General features: G+C 41.0%; 1 protein-coding gene across 1 annotated transcript in view; it reads left to right on the forward strand.

The window, feature by feature from the left end:
- The window catches only part of akap12b (A kinase (PRKA) anchor protein 12b), a 153,341-nt gene that overhangs the window by 77,167 nt on the left and 57,088 nt on the right, over positions 1 to 19,086 (forward strand). Inside the window, exon 2 of the mRNA XM_028797692.2 lies at positions 6,123 to 6,453. Within this exon, the coding sequence (XP_028653525.1) occupies positions 6,123 to 6,453 (331 nt within the window). The remainder of the gene's footprint in view (positions 1 to 6,122; positions 6,454 to 19,086) is intronic.

Genomic DNA, 19,086 nt, shown 5'->3' on the forward strand with positions numbered 1-19,086 from the left:
TTTGGTTGGTTCCCTGCCATCAGTGTAAGGTGAGTTATATTTGACTGAATGGGCTCACATTCCCAGACCCTTTGAAAAGGTGCTCACAAAATCAGACAGAGAAAGCGTTACTCAATGAAATCAACATGAATCTTTTGATCTTTTTTTGTTCTTCACTTTTTCAGCAGCGCTCCTGAATTTACATTTTGATTTGAGACTTTACTTGCAATTGGGGTTAACTATGGCCTAGTCCAGGGGTGGCGAGCTCCAGGCCTGGAATGCCACAGTGGCTGCAGGTTTTCATTCTTACCATCTTCTTAATTAGTGACCAGTTTTTGCTTCTTTTAATTAACTTGACTCAGGCCCCATAGTTGTTTCTTTTTCTTTAATTAGCAGCCAAACAATAATGAGACACAAACCAAGCCACCACATGACCAGCTCCCCTGTGCCCGTCACACAATATCTGAAATTAAAGAGAGGTGATGGTCTTGGTAAGGTTGATCTCTCAGGTCATCAAAACATTTTAACGGTGCTCTTAGAAAGAACAGAAAAACAACAGTTTTCTAAATGTGTGCTGTGGGAGAATGAGAGCAGCAACAAGCCATGGAATTAAATAACGGGTTTAATTAACAGCAACAACTGGCTTCTCATTAAGAAAGTGACTGAAGTGAAATTGGTTGGAGTTTGAAGGCCCAGTTTAGCTGGTCATCTGTCGGCTCGTTTCACATCTCATTTCTGCTTGGCTGTCATTTAATGAAGAAAGAAATCAATTCAGAGGGCTGAACTCTTCATTACAGGGTTATTAAAATGATGGGGAAAAAATTAATTAGCACTGATTAGGAAAACAGTTAGAATGAAAACCTGCAGCCACTGTGGCACTCTAGGCCTGGAGTTCGCCACCCCTGGCCTAGTCCATCATGCACCCCAAAAGCAAACTTTACCTATCAGCAATACAGAGGAAAGCCAAATAGCAACTATTTCAGCTTGATCCATCAGAGGCAATTGTGGTATTTCCAACAGCTGAATATCCATCCGTCCATTATCAATTGTAGATGGAGCACAGTTCATTGTAGTCCCCACTCTTGGCCAGACCCACATTCGCTCGTCCATCCATTCATTGGATAACTAATTCTTTCAAAAAAATCTGCTTTCTGAAATATTTCTAGGGATTATGACAGACAGCTTCAAGCTGAACACAACTATATTTTATTTGGAGGAACATTAAATTAACATTTACTGAATTTATTGTGTTTAAGCACAATATTGTTGACGCATTGCATTAGTTTAACTGAGCTAAGACTGTTTTGCTGCTGATTTTTGTTGCTACACAGCATCTGATGCTTCTTGTTTCAGTGTCTAACAATGGATTCCATTTGGCCTGATGATGCTTTTCCATTGTTGCCACAACCTGATGAAACCTTTCACCATGTTGTCACTGACTGCACCCAAATTAGCCAGGAAGAAGTCCAAGTCTGAATGCAGTAAATGAATCTCTAGCAGCTTATTGCACGTCATGGTTTTGTATGCTTCAAACATGGTGTCAACCAGATGAAGATAGTTTGGTGCTCTGAAGTTACCAACAAAATTCTCAACAACATCCTCAAGTGCCATCTATGCAATTTCTTCCGGCCTAACTTGCAAATGTATGAACCACTCGTCATTGATGAAGTGAACCAGCAAAAATGTCTTCCTTAATCTTGGTGTCAATTATTCAAGGAAACATTTATTTTATCTCAAATGTCAAAATCCTTCACTTTCCTTGTTCATCATTTTCATGAAATGTTTCTTCAGTCAAAGTTTTATATGAAGAGGAGGCAAAAATATCTTTGTTGAATTGACAACTGTTTTTTTGCGTGACACTTTTCTGCCCTGGAAGCAGATGCTTATGGAGCGGCCAGTTCTTTTTAACAAAATGAGACTCTTTAGCATGGCTGGCCCATTCACAAATCAAACAACAGTACCTGGGATATCCAAGCCGCTTTTTTAGGATCAGTGCCACTACTTTTAGATCACCATAGATGTTCCAGCTATAGTTTTTGTACTGTATATGTTCTCAAGCCACCAGGGCACGTACAGCTGCCCTAACCTGGACACAGACAGGCAGGAGACAGATTTTGCCACACAGTTCCCATTTATTAACAATCGGGGAGCGTTTCACCCTGCTCTCCACAGCACGGTGCACCAATCACCAGACACCCAATAGACAGTTCAGTCCTTTCCTTGCCACCAATCCTTCTGCCTGCACTCCTTCTCAGGCTTTGTCCTCTTCCTCCCGACTCCAGCTGTCAAATGGTGGGGACTGGCATTTTTCCAGAAGGACTCCAGGTGCCCAACGAGCTTCTTCCAGCCACAATTCCAAGTGTGGTGAAAGTGTGGCCAAATAAGGCCCTGGAATTGTTCATGCGCCCCCTGGCAGTGGCCACGGGTTCCAACAGGGTTGAGCTCCCATACTCATGACCTGTGGCTCTGCTGGAAACCAAAGGTGCTGCCTTCTGTCGGCCCAGGGGAGAAACTGTCCCAAAAATACTTCCACACTCCGGGTCTTCCGGCTGGTCCGCCACAATTTATACTTATAATATGAGAGAAAATCACAAAAATAGGCAATTTCTAAAAAAACAATACATGAAAGAATAATTTAAAGGTGATTTTTGTTATCAGCAGGCTAAAATCCATAAGATACACCCAAAAGTGTTCAGGAAGCAAAAATTTGTTGTTCAGTGTTATCAGACATGCTTAATTTTGTTCTGGGAAGTGAGGATAAAGCCCTTTGCACTCATACAGGAACAATTTGCAGTTGTCAAATAACTTAATGGGAATGGGAGAAAAACCAAAGTATCTGCACAAGAACTCACACTGACATGGAAAGAAAGTGCAGAACATATAATGGCAGTGACTTTCTCCTAAACATGTTTATTTGCAGTATCCATTTCTTAAAGCATGTCAGACAAACTTATATTTTATTTTGGATCAAGAAGACTATCTTAGGCAGCATTGTGGCTGAGGAGTTAGTAATGATACCTGACAGCTCTGGGAATTTAGGTTTGATTTCCTTCCTGGTCAGTGTTTGTGTAATTTGCATATTGTCCCTTCAGTTTCCTGCCACATTACAAAAATGAGCTGGTTAGGTTTATTGGTGACTCTGAATTGACTGGATTAAGTGTAGATGTGGCCCAAAGACCAAAGCACTGAACAATACTCTACTAGGCCCCCCATTCAGTCCCTGCTTCTGAACGGCCCTTGTGAAATGTGCTAAGACAATTGCACTAGAGCTGTGAATTTGTAACGAGTTTGGGTGTTTACAACGGACGGCCTGATAGGATTATGTGATGTTTCAAGGGTTGACATCCCATGCTGCTGGGATAGACTGCAGCTCCCTCTAATACACATTGGTCAAACTCATCCTGGAGAGCATCAGAGGCTACAGATTTTCTTTCCAGTTATTTTTTTAAATTAATGGCCCCTTATTGCTCCTAATTTGAACATACTTCTTTTGTCTTTTAATGGATTTTCCTTCTTGTGATTCCAAACCTTCAACTGTTTTTTTTCTTTAATCAGCAGCCAAACAATAATGAAATTCAAAGTAAGCCAACAGGAGATGAGCTAACTTGATCCAATTTGTGCCTTTGTATCCATCATGCAATGTCTGTTTAAATAAATATTTAAAAAAAATGGTGAATGGTGTGAGAAATACTAATCTTCTCTGATCCGTAAAGCAACCTTTTTCAAGAATGATTAATATATTGTGAAATGTGAAAACAAGTTAAATGAATGTTTGTGCTGAATACCTAATGTCTGTACTTTCAGTTCCACAAGGCTTCTGCTGCATGTTAATACCCGATACTTAACACCATTCACAAACTCTCAAATTTCTGGCCTTCACTTTCAAAAAGCAATGGTGTGACTTATATTTTGATTGCCTTTTATCTTCAGAGTCTCTTTTCAACTATAGAGGATCTTTTGAATTTCTCACTGGTGCCTTAAGAACAACAGCACATTTTATGATTATGGTATACTACTTGGAACACCATCCTGATTTATTCATTCCTTCATTGACTGGACTCACATAGTCCATTTTAGAGATCAGCAAGAGTGAAAGAGAAGGTCTACAGGACAGTAGTAAGACCAGCTATGTTATATGGGTTGGAGATGGTGGCACTGACCAGAAAGCAGGAGACAGAGCTGGAGGTAGCAGAGTTAAAGATGCTAAGGTTTGCATTGGGTGTGATGAGGATGGATAGGATTAGAAATGAGTACATTAGAGGGTCAGCTCAAGTTGGACTGTTTGGAGACAAAGTCAGAAGGGCGAGATTGCATTGGTTTGGACATGTGCAGAGGAGAGATGCTGAGTATATTGGGAGAAAGATGCTAAGGATAGAGCTGCTAGGCAAGAGAAAAAGAGGAAGGCCTGAGAGAAGGTTTATGGATGTGGTGAGAGAGGACATGCAGGTGATGGGTGTAACAGAACAAGATGAAGAAGAAGAAGGGGACTAAAGCTTATGGTGGCAGCATCTGGTGCAAGGCAGGAACCAGTCCTTCAGAACATGCATATCACTTACATATGGTGTTTGTTACAGTATGCACTTTAAAATATATACAGTTTATTGTAAAATAGGCACTGTATTGCACCCGACCCAGCGCAGACTCACACGGAGGTACGTGTAAAAACACAACCAAGATTTTATTTTCTTCCCCGTGAACCCCACAGGCAACAACACAGTCCAAACCAACACTAGCACAAAACACCAACACTCCCTTCTGGCACCACCACTCCTCCTGTCAAGCTTCGTCCTCCTTCTCCCGACATCTGGCCACTAAGTGGTGGTTGCTGGCCCCTTTTATAGCCCACCCAGAAGTGCTCCAGGTGCTTGATCCCCTGTTTCCGGTTGCACTTCCAGGTGGGGCTGAAGACTCATCCAGCCAGGCTCAGGGACCCATGCAGCACCCCTGGCGGCCACCACAGATCCCAACAGGGCTGTGGAGAACTTCATCTCCCATGGAGCCCTGCTGGAACCTGAGGCACCACCGTCAGCCAGGGAGGCTGCCACCAAGCATCCTGGGGAAGGTATTGAGCAGCCCATGGTTGCTCCCTCGGAACATACGTCGAAGGGGCGTCCTGGCCGGGCATGGGACCCAGCCATCCGCCACAGTATATATAAGGGCAGCACTGTGGTGAAGTGGTTAGAGGTTATCCACATGGGTTTTACACCTCCTACCTGTGTCTTTGTGAGTTGTCCTCCCACATCCCCACAACTATGCATATTCTGTTAATTACCAATTATAAATTAGCATGGTGTGAGCGTAGATGGTGTGCATGGCAGGCTTTTGTGATGGACTGGTACCCTGTCTTATATTTAATGCTGCCAATGTAAGTTCCAGCCTGTGCTAAACTGGAATTAGTATGTTATGTTACACAATATACTGTATATACTGTAACATGCCAGTATTATATATTGTATATACATACACATTTTTCAGCATGGTAAAGCAGATTTAGGCATTCTTATAATGTGCAAAATCATGAGTAGGAGCAAACCTAACCTAAAGTATTACACTGTGCTTAATTCTTTCCATAGCTAGTGTGAAAGCCTAAAACTGTATCACTTAGATTTTTCATTCAATGAATAAACATGGCCTAGGTCTGTTTTCATTTTCACGCTCGGTTACATCATCACGTACAATAATAAGAGACAATAAGACTGAAAAGTTAAGTGTTTCCAGAACCTTTGGATAAAGGCTTGTTTTCAATGGCTCCTTCCCAGCCAGTGTGCTTATCTTTAGTACGGTCTTTCCAGTGCAGTTTTCTCTCACCTCTATAAATTTACAGCAGTACTTCATGTGGCTTGGAAACTGGCAAATCTTGGAGGTCCCTGTCTTCAATTAGCAGCTACTCCCTTTGTGCATACTTAGTGGGAATGTGACAAGTGATGATATTGAGCAGTTCAATTTATGACAAGAAATCAAGAAAACAACTAATTTAGAAAGGATTTCACATTTTTTTCTGACTAGGCAGTGTAGCTCAATTGTTCCATTAACCATCATCTATTCTTCTTTAGTCTGTAAGCACCTGATTTTTTTATAAATATGTGAATTTTTCACTGGGATTATCTCAACCATGGCTGACATTTCCATTTTTTATCTTACAGTGCTTACATAAAAATGGCCAGATTTCCAGCCTGAATGATGAACCAGAAGAGCAGACAATCAATGGGCTGGCTGAGCAAGTGGATGAAATTTTGCAGGAGTCCCCTGAAAAGACCAAAAAGGAAATAGAACACATGAGTGAAGAGAAGGAAACAGTCATGGTAAAGATCAATGGACAGACCAAACAGGTGAATGGAACATCAGAAAAGCCCGAATTAAAGCTCAATGGACAGACGGGGGAGTTGACTGAGATATCTGATGAGGTCATTGTAAAGGAGAGTCAACATACAGATCATCAGGATGGGAAGAATGGTGATGTTGTCACCTCTGAGGGTGAGTAATTAACACAGACTTAAAATAAATTTATAATAGTAAAAACAAATTTGGAAGATGGATGGATGGATGGATGGGTGTGGATGGAAGTGATTTCTGACTTTACCAGCAGCTAGATGTGTAATAGTTTATTTTAATCTGAAACATGTGTTTGCTATTATGTATTACCAGCATTAGCTATGTGCTTAGTCAGTACAGCAGTTTTTGCAGTTTCATTCAGTATCATTTCATTCAACGTTGAGCACCATTTCAGACATTACCTGGGGCCAAATGTAGCTTTGTTCAATTGCCTACACGAGTCCCATAACTGAACAGTTTCAGGCATTGTACAGGACTATACGTATTATACTGTAGTTGCATTATTTGCCCAGAACCATGTGAAGTGTTACTCACTCAACTGGGATGTAGATAGTTTCATGTATTGTCCAGGACTAGGGTTACACTAAATCATTAACTTGTCTGATGTCCGGTCACATGCTTTCCCCCAAACTGCATGTGTGTTCAGTTATAATCTAAGATGCTATGCACTCTCTGTTACCAGTAATGCCTGTGACTGGACACTATTCCAGCCATGACCCTGTACAGTTTCAGTCTTTGGCCAGTAATGTATGCAACTTTTGGTAATTGTACAGTACTGGAAAAGAGTATCCATGATTTGCTGCAGTTACAGATATCACCTTTACCTGAATAAATGTTTATTCATTGCCTTGAAAATTATTAAATAGCATAGAGTAAATAACTCTCATTTTTAAACACTTTAGCCAGTCATAATGATGCACATAGGATGAGTTTGTCCCAATATTTGACTGTAAGCATTTTATGATGAGAAGCAGGCTAACAGGAATTGAGATTAAACTATTACATATCTACTTTATACTGTATATACATATACTCTATATTGTGGCACACGGCTGGGGGTGGTACCCAGCCAGGACACCCAGGAAGACAGGAGGAGGGCTCATGCCTCCTCCAGACCCCAAGGGGGCGACCGCCCTGGTTGGGCCACGGGTACAGAGCTTGGAAGCTCAGCCCTGTAGAGACCCGTGGTCACCGCCAGGGGGCGCCCCCATGCCCAAAGGTTCCTGGACCCCAGTACTTCCGCCACACCTAGAAGTGCTGGGGGGAAGATGTGTGGGGACACCTGGAGTGTTTCCGGGGATACAGCTGGCACTTACGCCACACTGGGGCATGTCGGTAGGAGATTGCCGGTGCACACCTGGAGCACATCCAGGTGCAGATAAAAGGGGCCGCCTCCCTTCACAGAGAGGCTGGAGTCGGGTGGAAGACGGACGAGGTCAGTGAAGAGAGAGAGAAGGAGGCGGTCTAAAGAAGGCATAGTGTGGTTGGCCTGGACTTTGTGGAAGACTGGGGTTTGTGGTGCACTGAACATTGTATATAGTAGTTGTAAATAAACGTGTGGTGATGATTAAAACATGCCTGCCTGTTTGTGTCCGGGGCTCGTTCCACTATATATATATATATATATATATATATATATATATATATATATATATATATATATATATAAAATCCTAAGCCTAAAAGTGCAACAATTTTATGTGACATTTTTATGTCACTTTTTTGTCACACTTTAAATTGGGCTTATTTTAATACCTACAAATATATTTTTGGTATCATTCTTTTCAGAATTTATCAAACTTTAATGTGATGTTGTTAGATTTTCAGATTCTTATTCCGATTTTAAATTATAAACTAAAAAATATCAAGAACTCATGTTGCGCGAGACGAGACTTTGTGCCAAGCGATTTAACCATGCCCAGGGCTGGAAATAAAAGACAAAGAGTAGGACAGCTGCTGTACAGGCTTTTAAATGTTCAAAGCGCCAAGCGAGATGCAGATCAGTGAGATCACGCAGCATAGCAGCAGCTGATCGAGCAAAGAGGAGGTAAAAAAAAAACTGTATTTGTTTCCCATTGTATCACCGTTTCAGAGGGGGTTTCAGAGGAGCAACTGTGTCTCCTTGGGGTGCGTTCAGCCCCCCTCTTCACAACGCGAGTGGCAGAGACACAAAGTGGCTGGTGTGTAGCGCAGGCTGGGGGGGGGTTAGGGTTGGTGAGTGAAGCGAGCAGGGGGCGAACCCCCTAGTACAAATATGAATTTATATAGATCCTAACAACACTATACTTGCTCCTTCCCCTCCTTTTGCTCTGTCTTAGAAATAATATATAGTTACACGTCTTATTTATGTTCTACTTTTCCCATGCTTAAAGCACTATTTTGAAAGGCACAACAGGAATTATCAAAGTTATCAAAGCCTTAAACACCAAATAAGTAATAACCATATATTTTTCTGTTCCTGGTTAGCAGAAGAAAAACAATAACTAGGAGTGCTAAAAAAAGAATGTTGTAGAAGACAATAATGTGAATTTCCCATTGGGATTAATAAAGTATCTATCTATCTATCTATCTATCTATCTATCTATCTATCTATCTATCTATCTATCTATCTATCTATCTATCTATCTATCTATCTATCTATCTATCTATCTATCTATCTATCTATCTATCTATCTATCTATCTATCTATCTATCTATCTAAATAAGAAACTTTGTGATACAGCGTAGATCTACCATTCATGACTGGATTGAGGAGGTGAACTGAAAGAGGGTGCAATTTAAATGCCTTCATGAACTTCTGGGTTTAAAACTGCCCTTTTAAAATTATTTGGTTTAATTATTTTAGGGAGGTCATTCCAAAGTTCATGTGCAATAGAGCTCAAGGTTCAGATACCCATACACCACAGGTTAGTTTGGAGCATAACAAGGGTGCCAGCATCACTTGACCACAGTGGACTGGGGAGGTTAGTGGTGTAGCCTGTTCCAAGGACATTTAAAATTGTATAAGTCTGAACAGAACAGACATTATGCATGCACTTCTGCATTCTGAGTGACAACACTTTCTACAGAGAGTTTGAACCAGCTAGTCTTGAGAAAATGGATTAGAAGATTAAGAATACCTGGTGAATGCTGGTTGGTTTAACCTCTAGCATCCAGAGGAAGAAATACATTCCTTCTAGCCTGCGTCTCTCTTTCTTTTTCTCTGTACTGAAGGCCCTGCCTATGGGACACCACACTTACTGTACATACAAGGTGTACCACCCCTAAGCAGCCTTTGTGATGTGCTGCCCAACTCCTGCTGCAAGTTTGGTTCTCTTCCTCTGCACTGGAGGTCTCCGGTGGGACTTTCCTCCTCCACTGTGCCATCCCAGAGTGTGACATGCTCTGGCCACCTGGGCACCCTTTACAATGCATAGATAACAGTATGCCCATTTTCTAAATCTATATTCACATTGTAGTTGCCTATTATGCCCACCACTTAAGCATTCCTTCAAATGATATTTGAAGTAAGAAGAAGCTGAAAATATCAGTGACAAATAATTTATTAATTAATTTTTTTGCAAGCTTTCAATATAGATAGAGATGCCCTTGTACAAAAAACACACTATTGGGATCCTTCAACTCTGCGGAGATGTGCTGATGGAAAAGGGGATGTGTAAAAATGCAAAATGATCTGAAACTTTACGGCTTATTTGTTCCTTTTGAATCTACTAAAAAGAAAATCAGTTAATCAAAGACTTTCACTGCATTTTCTTTTCATAAAATCATGTCATCATTTGAAGGCTGGATTGTCTTTGAATAAGTTAAGCTACTCTAAATTAGTTTAAAAGCCACAAATGTCATTCATTGAAATGCATACATAAATATCATAAATATTTTACAATATCTAAATGGAATGGCAGGTAACTTACCTTTTCACAGCAACAGCTCCCTGCCACTGGGATGCTTTCAGTTCTGGGATCTCACAACCATTAGCTGTGCATCGGTTTCATCTTTCAGTGGATTAAGAATGGAAACAAAACCTTGCTAAACTGGCTTCTCTGTCTCTGCAGTCTGGCTCAATTTGCTGTCAAATGAAGTAGGAAGCTTGGGATTCAAGTGTGAACATTTTCACTTTCCTCTGTTCGAAGCATTGGGTTCGATAGAGCTGTGGGCAAGAATGGATTACAAGAACAAGGCTTGAGTGGAGAGGTGTAGGCTGGGCTAGCTGACTGTGTGCCATGCTCTGGGTTATGACAGTAAACTCCTTCTGGCCCATCCTGATTATTTAGTGATGCCAAGATTCATCTCTGTTTTCGTTTAATGGTGATTTTCTATATAATTATGGGAACATCCTAGAGGATTAAAAAGCCACATAGGAGACTGGGCAACATGAGCAGAAATGAAATTAAAAGTACATCAAATTAGGTAATGCCAGGTTTAGGAACAGCCTTTACTTTGTTAGCATCATTATGGCATGTACAATGTAAAGAAAGACAAACAGTGATTTCCCACCATAGCATATCATATTTCTTTATATTGAGACCCTTGTGTAATAAGAACCTAATTCATATACAACATTTCACTTAAAGTACAGACTGATATTGTGCTGGGGAGTAAGACTATTATGTATAACATTTTGGAAAGGGTTAAGGATAAAAGAAGAATATGTCCCAGGACAGATCACTCACGCGCCAGCCTCAGGGCGTTTCTTACATCCACTTAGCTAGCGAATGAGAGAACTACTTAACAGATTTAGATCAGAGTTTGCTTGAACATTCCAGTTGATTTTGTGACTTCTCTCATCACGCTAAGAATCATAGTTCGTTTGCAGGAGCGATATATTTGTGTTAATCTGAGACAAAGGCTGTGGGCCGAGGGGAGGGGGAAGCGTGACATCAGGAGTGGGGAGTCGGTCTACCTCTGCGTTTTGGAGTGTGCCTTGCCTCCACTTAGCTAGAAATACCTTTTTGTTTATTGATTTTTAAAGTTTGGCCTGTTTCACTACCACACGGGCAGAGCTATGGGGGATGGCTAGTTTAAAATAAAGGTTAACTGGCTATTAACTTATTTTTCAGTTTTAAAATTCAGAACAAACCAACAATAAATATCCTTAAATTACTAGTGATACATAGCTATTGAATAAGCATACAAGCAGTGCGATATGGGACTCCCTTTAAAATGGAAATATCAAAAAATACAGGTATCTTTGGAGCCTTGTAAGTGAATATGGACACACAGACTTAAAAAATAGGATAGTGAGAAAAGCTTATAAAAAGTATCCCGTGCATGCAAAGTGGAGGCAGGCAGTGAAATGCAGTGCATTGGATCAGGATGGCAGAGTGACTTTATTCTACTTTGAAGAATGATCATTTACTCAATCAATAAATTAACACTTTGTATTTTTCAATAACCACAATGATATCCCTATAAAATATATGCTAGATAGATAGATAGATAGATAGATATATAGATAGATACAGTAGATAGATAGATAGATAGATAAGGTTTGATATAGTAGATTGCTGACCACCCACATTCTCTGCCTCTGTTGTTTCCTGAAAGAAGTTTTTGTGCCCTACTTGTGAAAGACTTACTATGTGCCAGACGTCTTCAATACAGCGTGCTCTAACTTTGTCTCCACAATCTGTGTTTGACCTGATACTTAACAACAAACTAATACTAGACGAGTGATTGGTAGAGTTTATACAAGTGGTCTGCACACCCTAGTCTTGTAGCACCTTCGGCATTTTCAAAAAAGATACTTTCTAACCCATTTTTAGTAGTTTATGCACCTGTAGATTATGTACAAAAACCTTTGCTGCCACAGAATGATTACATTGTGATTGTAGAAAAAATATTAATTCATTTTCTGCTTGGCAATAGCACAATACTCTACCCATTCACTGAAGCCAGTTTTATTAGTTTGAAGCAAATTTTGAGAGCAGAGCTTACAACAATGAAATCAAACCTGGACTGGATAAGAGCAAACAAAACATGAACATTCCAGATTGTAGCCCACCCAGAAATCTAACTGATATTATGAGGTAGATATGTTACTTGCACCGGTGTGGACTGCCATGACACATTTATATTAGTGTAGCACCTTTTATTGTGAGTGTGCATGTCACTTGTGAAGTAAGTGAGTGTGTGAACAACAACCAAATTGTTTTTGTTATAACACAAATTACAGCTCAATCAAACTTAATGTGATTGTCTGCATTATATTGTGTACATCATCATTGTGCTTACAGTATTAAAAGTATAAATAATACCACATTACAGAAAATGTTAGGTTCTGAGTCAGATCAGCTGTTGTCAGGATAGGTGTTGTGGACGCTAGAGGTGCTGTTGCCCCACTAAACCCACCAGGCAGACGTCCAGGACACATGTTTAAAAGCACCAAGAATAATTTCTTTAATATTCTTCAATAAAGTGCACAAAGCACCACACACTCCACAATTCCCAATCAATAATAATAATAAACAATAATCAATACAATAACAATCCTCCACTCCCAGCAGCTTAGTCACCCAACCTCCCAACTCTGGCTCTCCCTGCTGGGTTTTGACCAGTCCTTTAAATAGTCCATGACCCGGAATTATTCCTTCTCCAGGTCAAACGCCACATCATCCTTCAAGTAGCCATGGGTGCCGCCAGGGGCCGCTCACAAGGAACCTGGGGACTCCTATTGTTATTACTTCGGAGGCACAAGGACGGAAGCCTGCAGTACTTCCGGGTCGTAATAACAATAGGAGTCCCCAAGTTCCTTGTGAGCTCCCCCTGGTGGCACCCATGGCACCTGTGGAATGGAAATATTCAGTTTACAGATAACTGTCCTTTTTATATTATAAGAGAATGTGTACTTGACAGTTTTCAGAAACTGTATATGTGACCTTTAACATATATTACTGATGCTGACCTGTGTGAGCAGTTCAAAAGAATCTGACTTTACCGAAAAATCTGCCTTTACCAGAAATGTATTTTTATAAACTGTTCTTCCTGTTTTACGAATAAGCTAAGCTATGAACTCATCTGTAACTGCCGTCTATTTTAAGCCCTAAAAGGCTCATGCATTAATCTGCTTTTATACGAACTTGTGAAGTTTGCACACAATCAGCTGATATAAAAGAGCTAAACTCTTTCCTGTCAGCGCGCATGCTACTGACACTCCAGTCTAGGTATGCAAGAATAAAAGAAAGCTTATGAACATTTCTTCTGGTGTGAGACTCTGACTCCTTCCATTTTACGGGTCAACAATTCTTTCTTCCACACACCCAACAGGACTGAGGAAAAGGACTCCATGTCCCATGATGCCCTGAGGGAATCCGGGGAACCATTTCCGTCCACGGGAGCTGCCACCTAGCATCCTGGGGGATGCAGTGCCCTGAAAAGCCTGCTCTTCTTCCTTTTTTCTGTTCAGGGATGTCTCGGCCAGATTGAAACGCCGGCCGTCCATCACAGTGTATATAAACTAGCCATCCATCCCGACCTCTGTGCATCCAACCTCAAACTCACCAGAAAAATAATACCCCTTAACTGAATCTCTGTCTTGTACATTGAGATTGTTCTACTCATTGCATTTACCTTCCATTAGATAGGTGTTTAAAGTTTACTGCTGAGACTCTGCCATAATAAACTCTCATGTTCCATCGTCTTCAGCCTCCCTATACTGTGGGTTTAATCCATTTTGATTCTTATGTGTCTGTCCCAACATATCAATTTTGATCGTGAAACATTTAAAAGTCAGCCGCACACATTCTATAGGACTACTTTAACTATACATCAGTGCAACATGTTTTATTGAATATAGCATCCTTATAGTGGACAAGTGTTCTGTATGTACAACAGATTACTTCTTAGTCATATTAATCCAGTGCACGGTCAGGGAAGTTGGAGCCTCTCCCTTTTCCATCAGACATGGCCAACAAAACCCTAGGGTGCTTAATCAGGTCAACAGACTTTCAGTTTTTGTTCTATATGGTGGAACCCATCACCTTTTTTATGCATACAACAAACCATAGATAAGTCAAGCATTATTTGATGTTGTGCCTTCCATGAACAAATACCACCCAAAAAATGAACATGTATATTAAAACATGAAATACAGATCAGTTCATCAACTTTTATATATTTACTTTAATAGTGGCAAGCACAGTCATGCAGTGGTTAGTCCTGTTGGCGTACAGCTCCAGGGTTTAGACACCAACCTACTCATTGTCTGTGTAGATGTGGCATGGTCTTGCTGTGGCAGTTTTTCTCCAAATACTCCTATTTTCCTTCTTTATCCTAAAGATGTGTGTGTTAGGTTAATTGGTTTCTCCAAACTGTCCTAGCATGAGTACTGCACTAGACTTAACACCCTGCCTAGGCTTATTTTCTGCTGTGGGATCAATACTTTTCGTGTCGGACAGAGCAGGTTTCATGATGGGTGGATGGATGTGTTTATAACTGGGTGGCTGATCTTCCCAGAGTCAAGTACATACATAGCATATTACAGATCTTTTAAACTTTTGTAAAATTCTTTTTATGCTTAACACTATCCAAAAGCACTTTACATGTATTAATTTACAATTCCAGATCTGTCCCTCAATCTGTAATTTAAATTGTTGCTGTTTATATGCAATGAATAGATAGATAGATAGATAGATAGATAGATAGATAGATAGATAGAGATAGATAGATAGATAGATAGATAGATAGATAGATAGATAGATAGATAGATAGATAGATAGATAGATAGATAGATAGATAGATAGATAGATACTTTATTAATCCCGATGGGAATTACCATTAAATACCATTAAAGCATGCTTTTGTGCATATATCATATCAGTCAGACTTAGAGTAACACTAACTACAAAAATTCCATTGATCTTTAGATAACAACTTTATGGGCAGAACCGTCCTAAAATGGTTTGTACAACAAATTAAAGATTATTCATTTTATGCTATATATAGTGCCTTTCATGATCTGCACTTTCTCACACAGCATCACTTGTGCATTGCTTTAAAGTCTGTCAATTTAAGAAATACATTTTATAGTGCCTATCATGACAGCATTGGGCAAAAGGCCACAACCAGTCCTGCCCGGCCAGAGTAGAATTACTGATTAGATATCCATTTTTGGTATAGTGCTTTTCATGAATTTTACATACATTATATAACTACTTTTTCTGCTTCACACCATAACAAAATGCTCTTCATGTACTGCTTCCTGGAAAGCAACCAATTTAAAGTATTGTTTGAGACCCAAAGAAAGCCAGTCATGATCCTATGGCTTCAAACCAAGTCAAACCAGGTTCCTTCTTCATGGGAGCACTTTGCCTGCAGTGATACTGCCTTGCTTTGCTAAAGTAGTTATCTAGTGTCATTGTGACTTTGTGCATATAGACTAAAAGAGATTAGAGAACGATGAAAGAAGGTGAAACGCAGCATAAAACGTCCTTCAGTATGTCTGATAGTCATGTTTCAAGCGGATACCTCACAGACGGCTTGCAATATCGTTCTGGTGCTGTGTGCATCCTTAATGAAGACAAAACAATAGCAAGGACACACTTTTATGGTCACGCTGACAGATATCAGCAGAGTCGAAATATATAACCATTTGGCCTTGTTTGGAGCCTTAAATGTTTAAGGAGTGTGGCCTGAAGGGGACGCTCCAGCTCCCCAAACCCGACAGAGACCGACTCAGGCACAAGTCCAGCGCAACACATGGCTTTTATTTTGCTGTGGGAATCTCTCCCCAATTGTTTCCCACCCAAACAAGAAGCACAAATACGCACACTGCTCTTTCGTCTTCTTCTCTTTCTGTCATCTTCTTTCTCTGTTTCTCTCTCTCTCTTTCTCTTCCTCCTCCTTCCTCCAGCAAGTTTCATCCTCTTCCCCCCTGACTCTGGCTTCTGGAATGAAGAGAATTTCCTTTGGTGGTGCACCCGTGGGTGCTTCCTGTGGTCGGTTAACATGGTCCGGAATCACTTAAGGGTGAGGTGGGAGCCCAGTGAAGTAGGGCTCAGGAGTCCCTGCAGCATCTCCTGGTAGCATCCAAGGGATCCAACAGGGCTGAGCAACAGAACTCCATCTCCTATGAAGCCTGTGGGAATCCGTGGTGCTGTAGCAACCCAGGTGGGGTGCCATCTAGCATCCTGGGGGGAGATAATGCCCTATGCATCCTCTCTCCTCCAGTCCTTCCAGCACAAGAAGCATCAGTAAACAAAGAAGCAGCCCTTACTGTATTGCTTAATATTTAGTTTGAATCTGGCCTGGGCACATATACAGTTTTTTGACTCATTTCATGTTTTGAGGTAATGAATTATCAGATGCGCAGCTAGTGCCAGCTGGAATTAAACAGCCAAATATCCATGGGTTGGTAGGAAACCCTTACTTGTGTTAAATGGAAACATAAAATGTACTGTATATAAATATTTTATTAACATGGAGTGAGATGAATATTTCAGCAGAGAAAGAAAACGGAAAAGTGATTCCCTAGTCGGAGTTTCACAGGAAGCAATCATATCAACGAGATGAGTGAGTCTAGTGGATACTTGGTTCTGTTCCATCTGACGTCATATTGACCTTGTAAATACTGTGGGACAGCAAAACAAGGTGCACAATTAAACCTGCAATTAGTTTTATTCAATTAATTGATCAAGAGGAATGAAGTTCAATGTATATTACCAGTTTCTGTACTGATGAACGCTTATCTGCATTGCTGCCTCTTCAAGTAACTGCCAGAGAGGAACACAGTGAATCAGATGTCAAACTTTAAAATATGTAAATTTTATGTTCACTTAATAGTTAGTGTACCTTAGAAATATTTGAAATTGTTAGGAAGGTATGGCAGCTTGGCAGTGCAGTGACTAGAACTGCTGCCTCACATATCCTTGATAGAATCTCATGCACAGTTGCTCTCTGTGTGGGGATTGCACAGGTATCCCCATATCCATATGGGTCTAATCTCATATCCCAAAATATGCACAGGTTTAGGTTCAGTTTATCAGGTAACTCTAAACTGTCCCAATGGGAGAAGAGATTGTAGCAAGCGAAAGATTGAGGTACAAGAAGCCTGTCTTCATTTGACTGTGACATCACAAAGCTGGTATTTTTTTTGAAGAGACCTCGAAACAGACAGACCAATTTGCAGAAGAATAACATATGTAGCTTAGCAGACTGGCAGAGTGGTCAGCACTTTTGTCTCATGGCGCAAACATCCTAGATTAGAATCCAGCCCTCAGTTGCTGTCTATGTATCACTATGTGACGGTCTGGGATGGCTGCATTGATCTCAAGGTCACTTCCAGGAGCCACTTAAACCTGGAACCATCAATAACATAACCGAGGATGAGCTGAGCAAATGAGGTCACATACAGTCAGTGCTTTTATTTAAAACGACAAACAGTGTACTTTCAATAAATACATAATCCATAAAAACAAGCTGCCAAGTGGAGGTTAAAAATGTCCAATAAATATGTTCCTTAAAATGAGGTTAAAACATATGGCAGAAAACAGTTCTAAAAACTCCATCCCTGGTGCCTCCTTCTAAAATCTCAACGTCTTCTCTAATTACCCTTGATTGGATCTTCCTGCCAGAGGAGATGTCCTTCCAATAGGCACAGCCAACCTTTAACTGGGCTTGGGCCCCTCCTGCTGTTACAGGCTCCTGGCACCATGCTGAGCCTCGCTCCTCTGAACCCTGCTGCCACTCCCTGGCCCTACACGAGAGTCCCTGAGCAATGGATCACTCCAGCTTTCTCGTGATGCTTACTCGAAGTGACCTTCTTCAGCCCACTCCAACGTCGGCCATATGCTCCTTCTCAGGGCTCTCTACCCGGCTGCCTGCTTCCCCTTTACTGCATGCTGGTGTCTCCCAATCCTGCCGACTCCATCAGTCCGTCCTGTAACCCCTCTTGTTTTTCTCCTCAACTGGGCGCAGGTGCTGTCCTCCACCCTACACCGAGGTGTGAATGAATTACTTGGCCAACCTGCTCATATTTGCATGTGAATACATGATTGGCTAAAAACCCCTATCAATCACATTCAAACGTGTCGTGCACGCTTCAGGACTCTCAGTTATTTATTTAAAATTATTCTTTGCCATGAACCTCTTCTCACACACTTCTTCTTCTTCTTTCAGCTGCTTTAAGCGGATCATCTTCTTCCATATCTTTCTGTCCTTTGCATCTTGCTCTATTACACCCATCACCTGCATGTCCTCTCTCACCACATCCATAAACCTTCTCTCCCAAACCTCAGTTCCACTCTCTTTACCTTCCTCCTCTCCTCCTGCCTCTGGACACATCTCCCCCTCTTCTCCTTCTTCTTCTTCTTCGGCCAACAGTAGCTCAATTTCCGCCAGCGCCCTGTTGACTAACAGTACTGGTGGCGGTCGTTGTTAACCCGGGGCTTGACCGATCTGGTATGGAAATTTGTATTGTTGTCTGCATATTGATTTGGCTAAATCTTACACTGGATGCCCTTCCTGAACCCTCCCCATTTGGCTTGGGACTGGCACGAAGAAACACACTGGTTTGTGCATCCCCTGTGGCTGGGTTGAACCTCTTCTCACACACTATAGAAATAAAAGGGTGATCTATTATTTACTGTAGTGTGCCTTTAAAGGTTTTGAAAGAAATCATGAAAGGCACTATATCAATCAATGGTATTTTATTAAAGACAAAAAGGGGGTTACTTCCATTCGTCCACTTTCTGAATCTGCTTTACATTACTGGATCTAAAATTGAAATAGTTTGTTCCATTAAACACATCTGTTTTGCTTTTTTGTCTGACATCTCTGCTC

This window comes from Erpetoichthys calabaricus, chromosome 3 (genome assembly GCF_900747795.2).
Source record: "Erpetoichthys calabaricus chromosome 3, fErpCal1.3, whole genome shotgun sequence".
Lineage (NCBI taxonomy): Eukaryota > Metazoa > Chordata > Cladistia > Polypteriformes > Polypteridae > Erpetoichthys > Erpetoichthys calabaricus.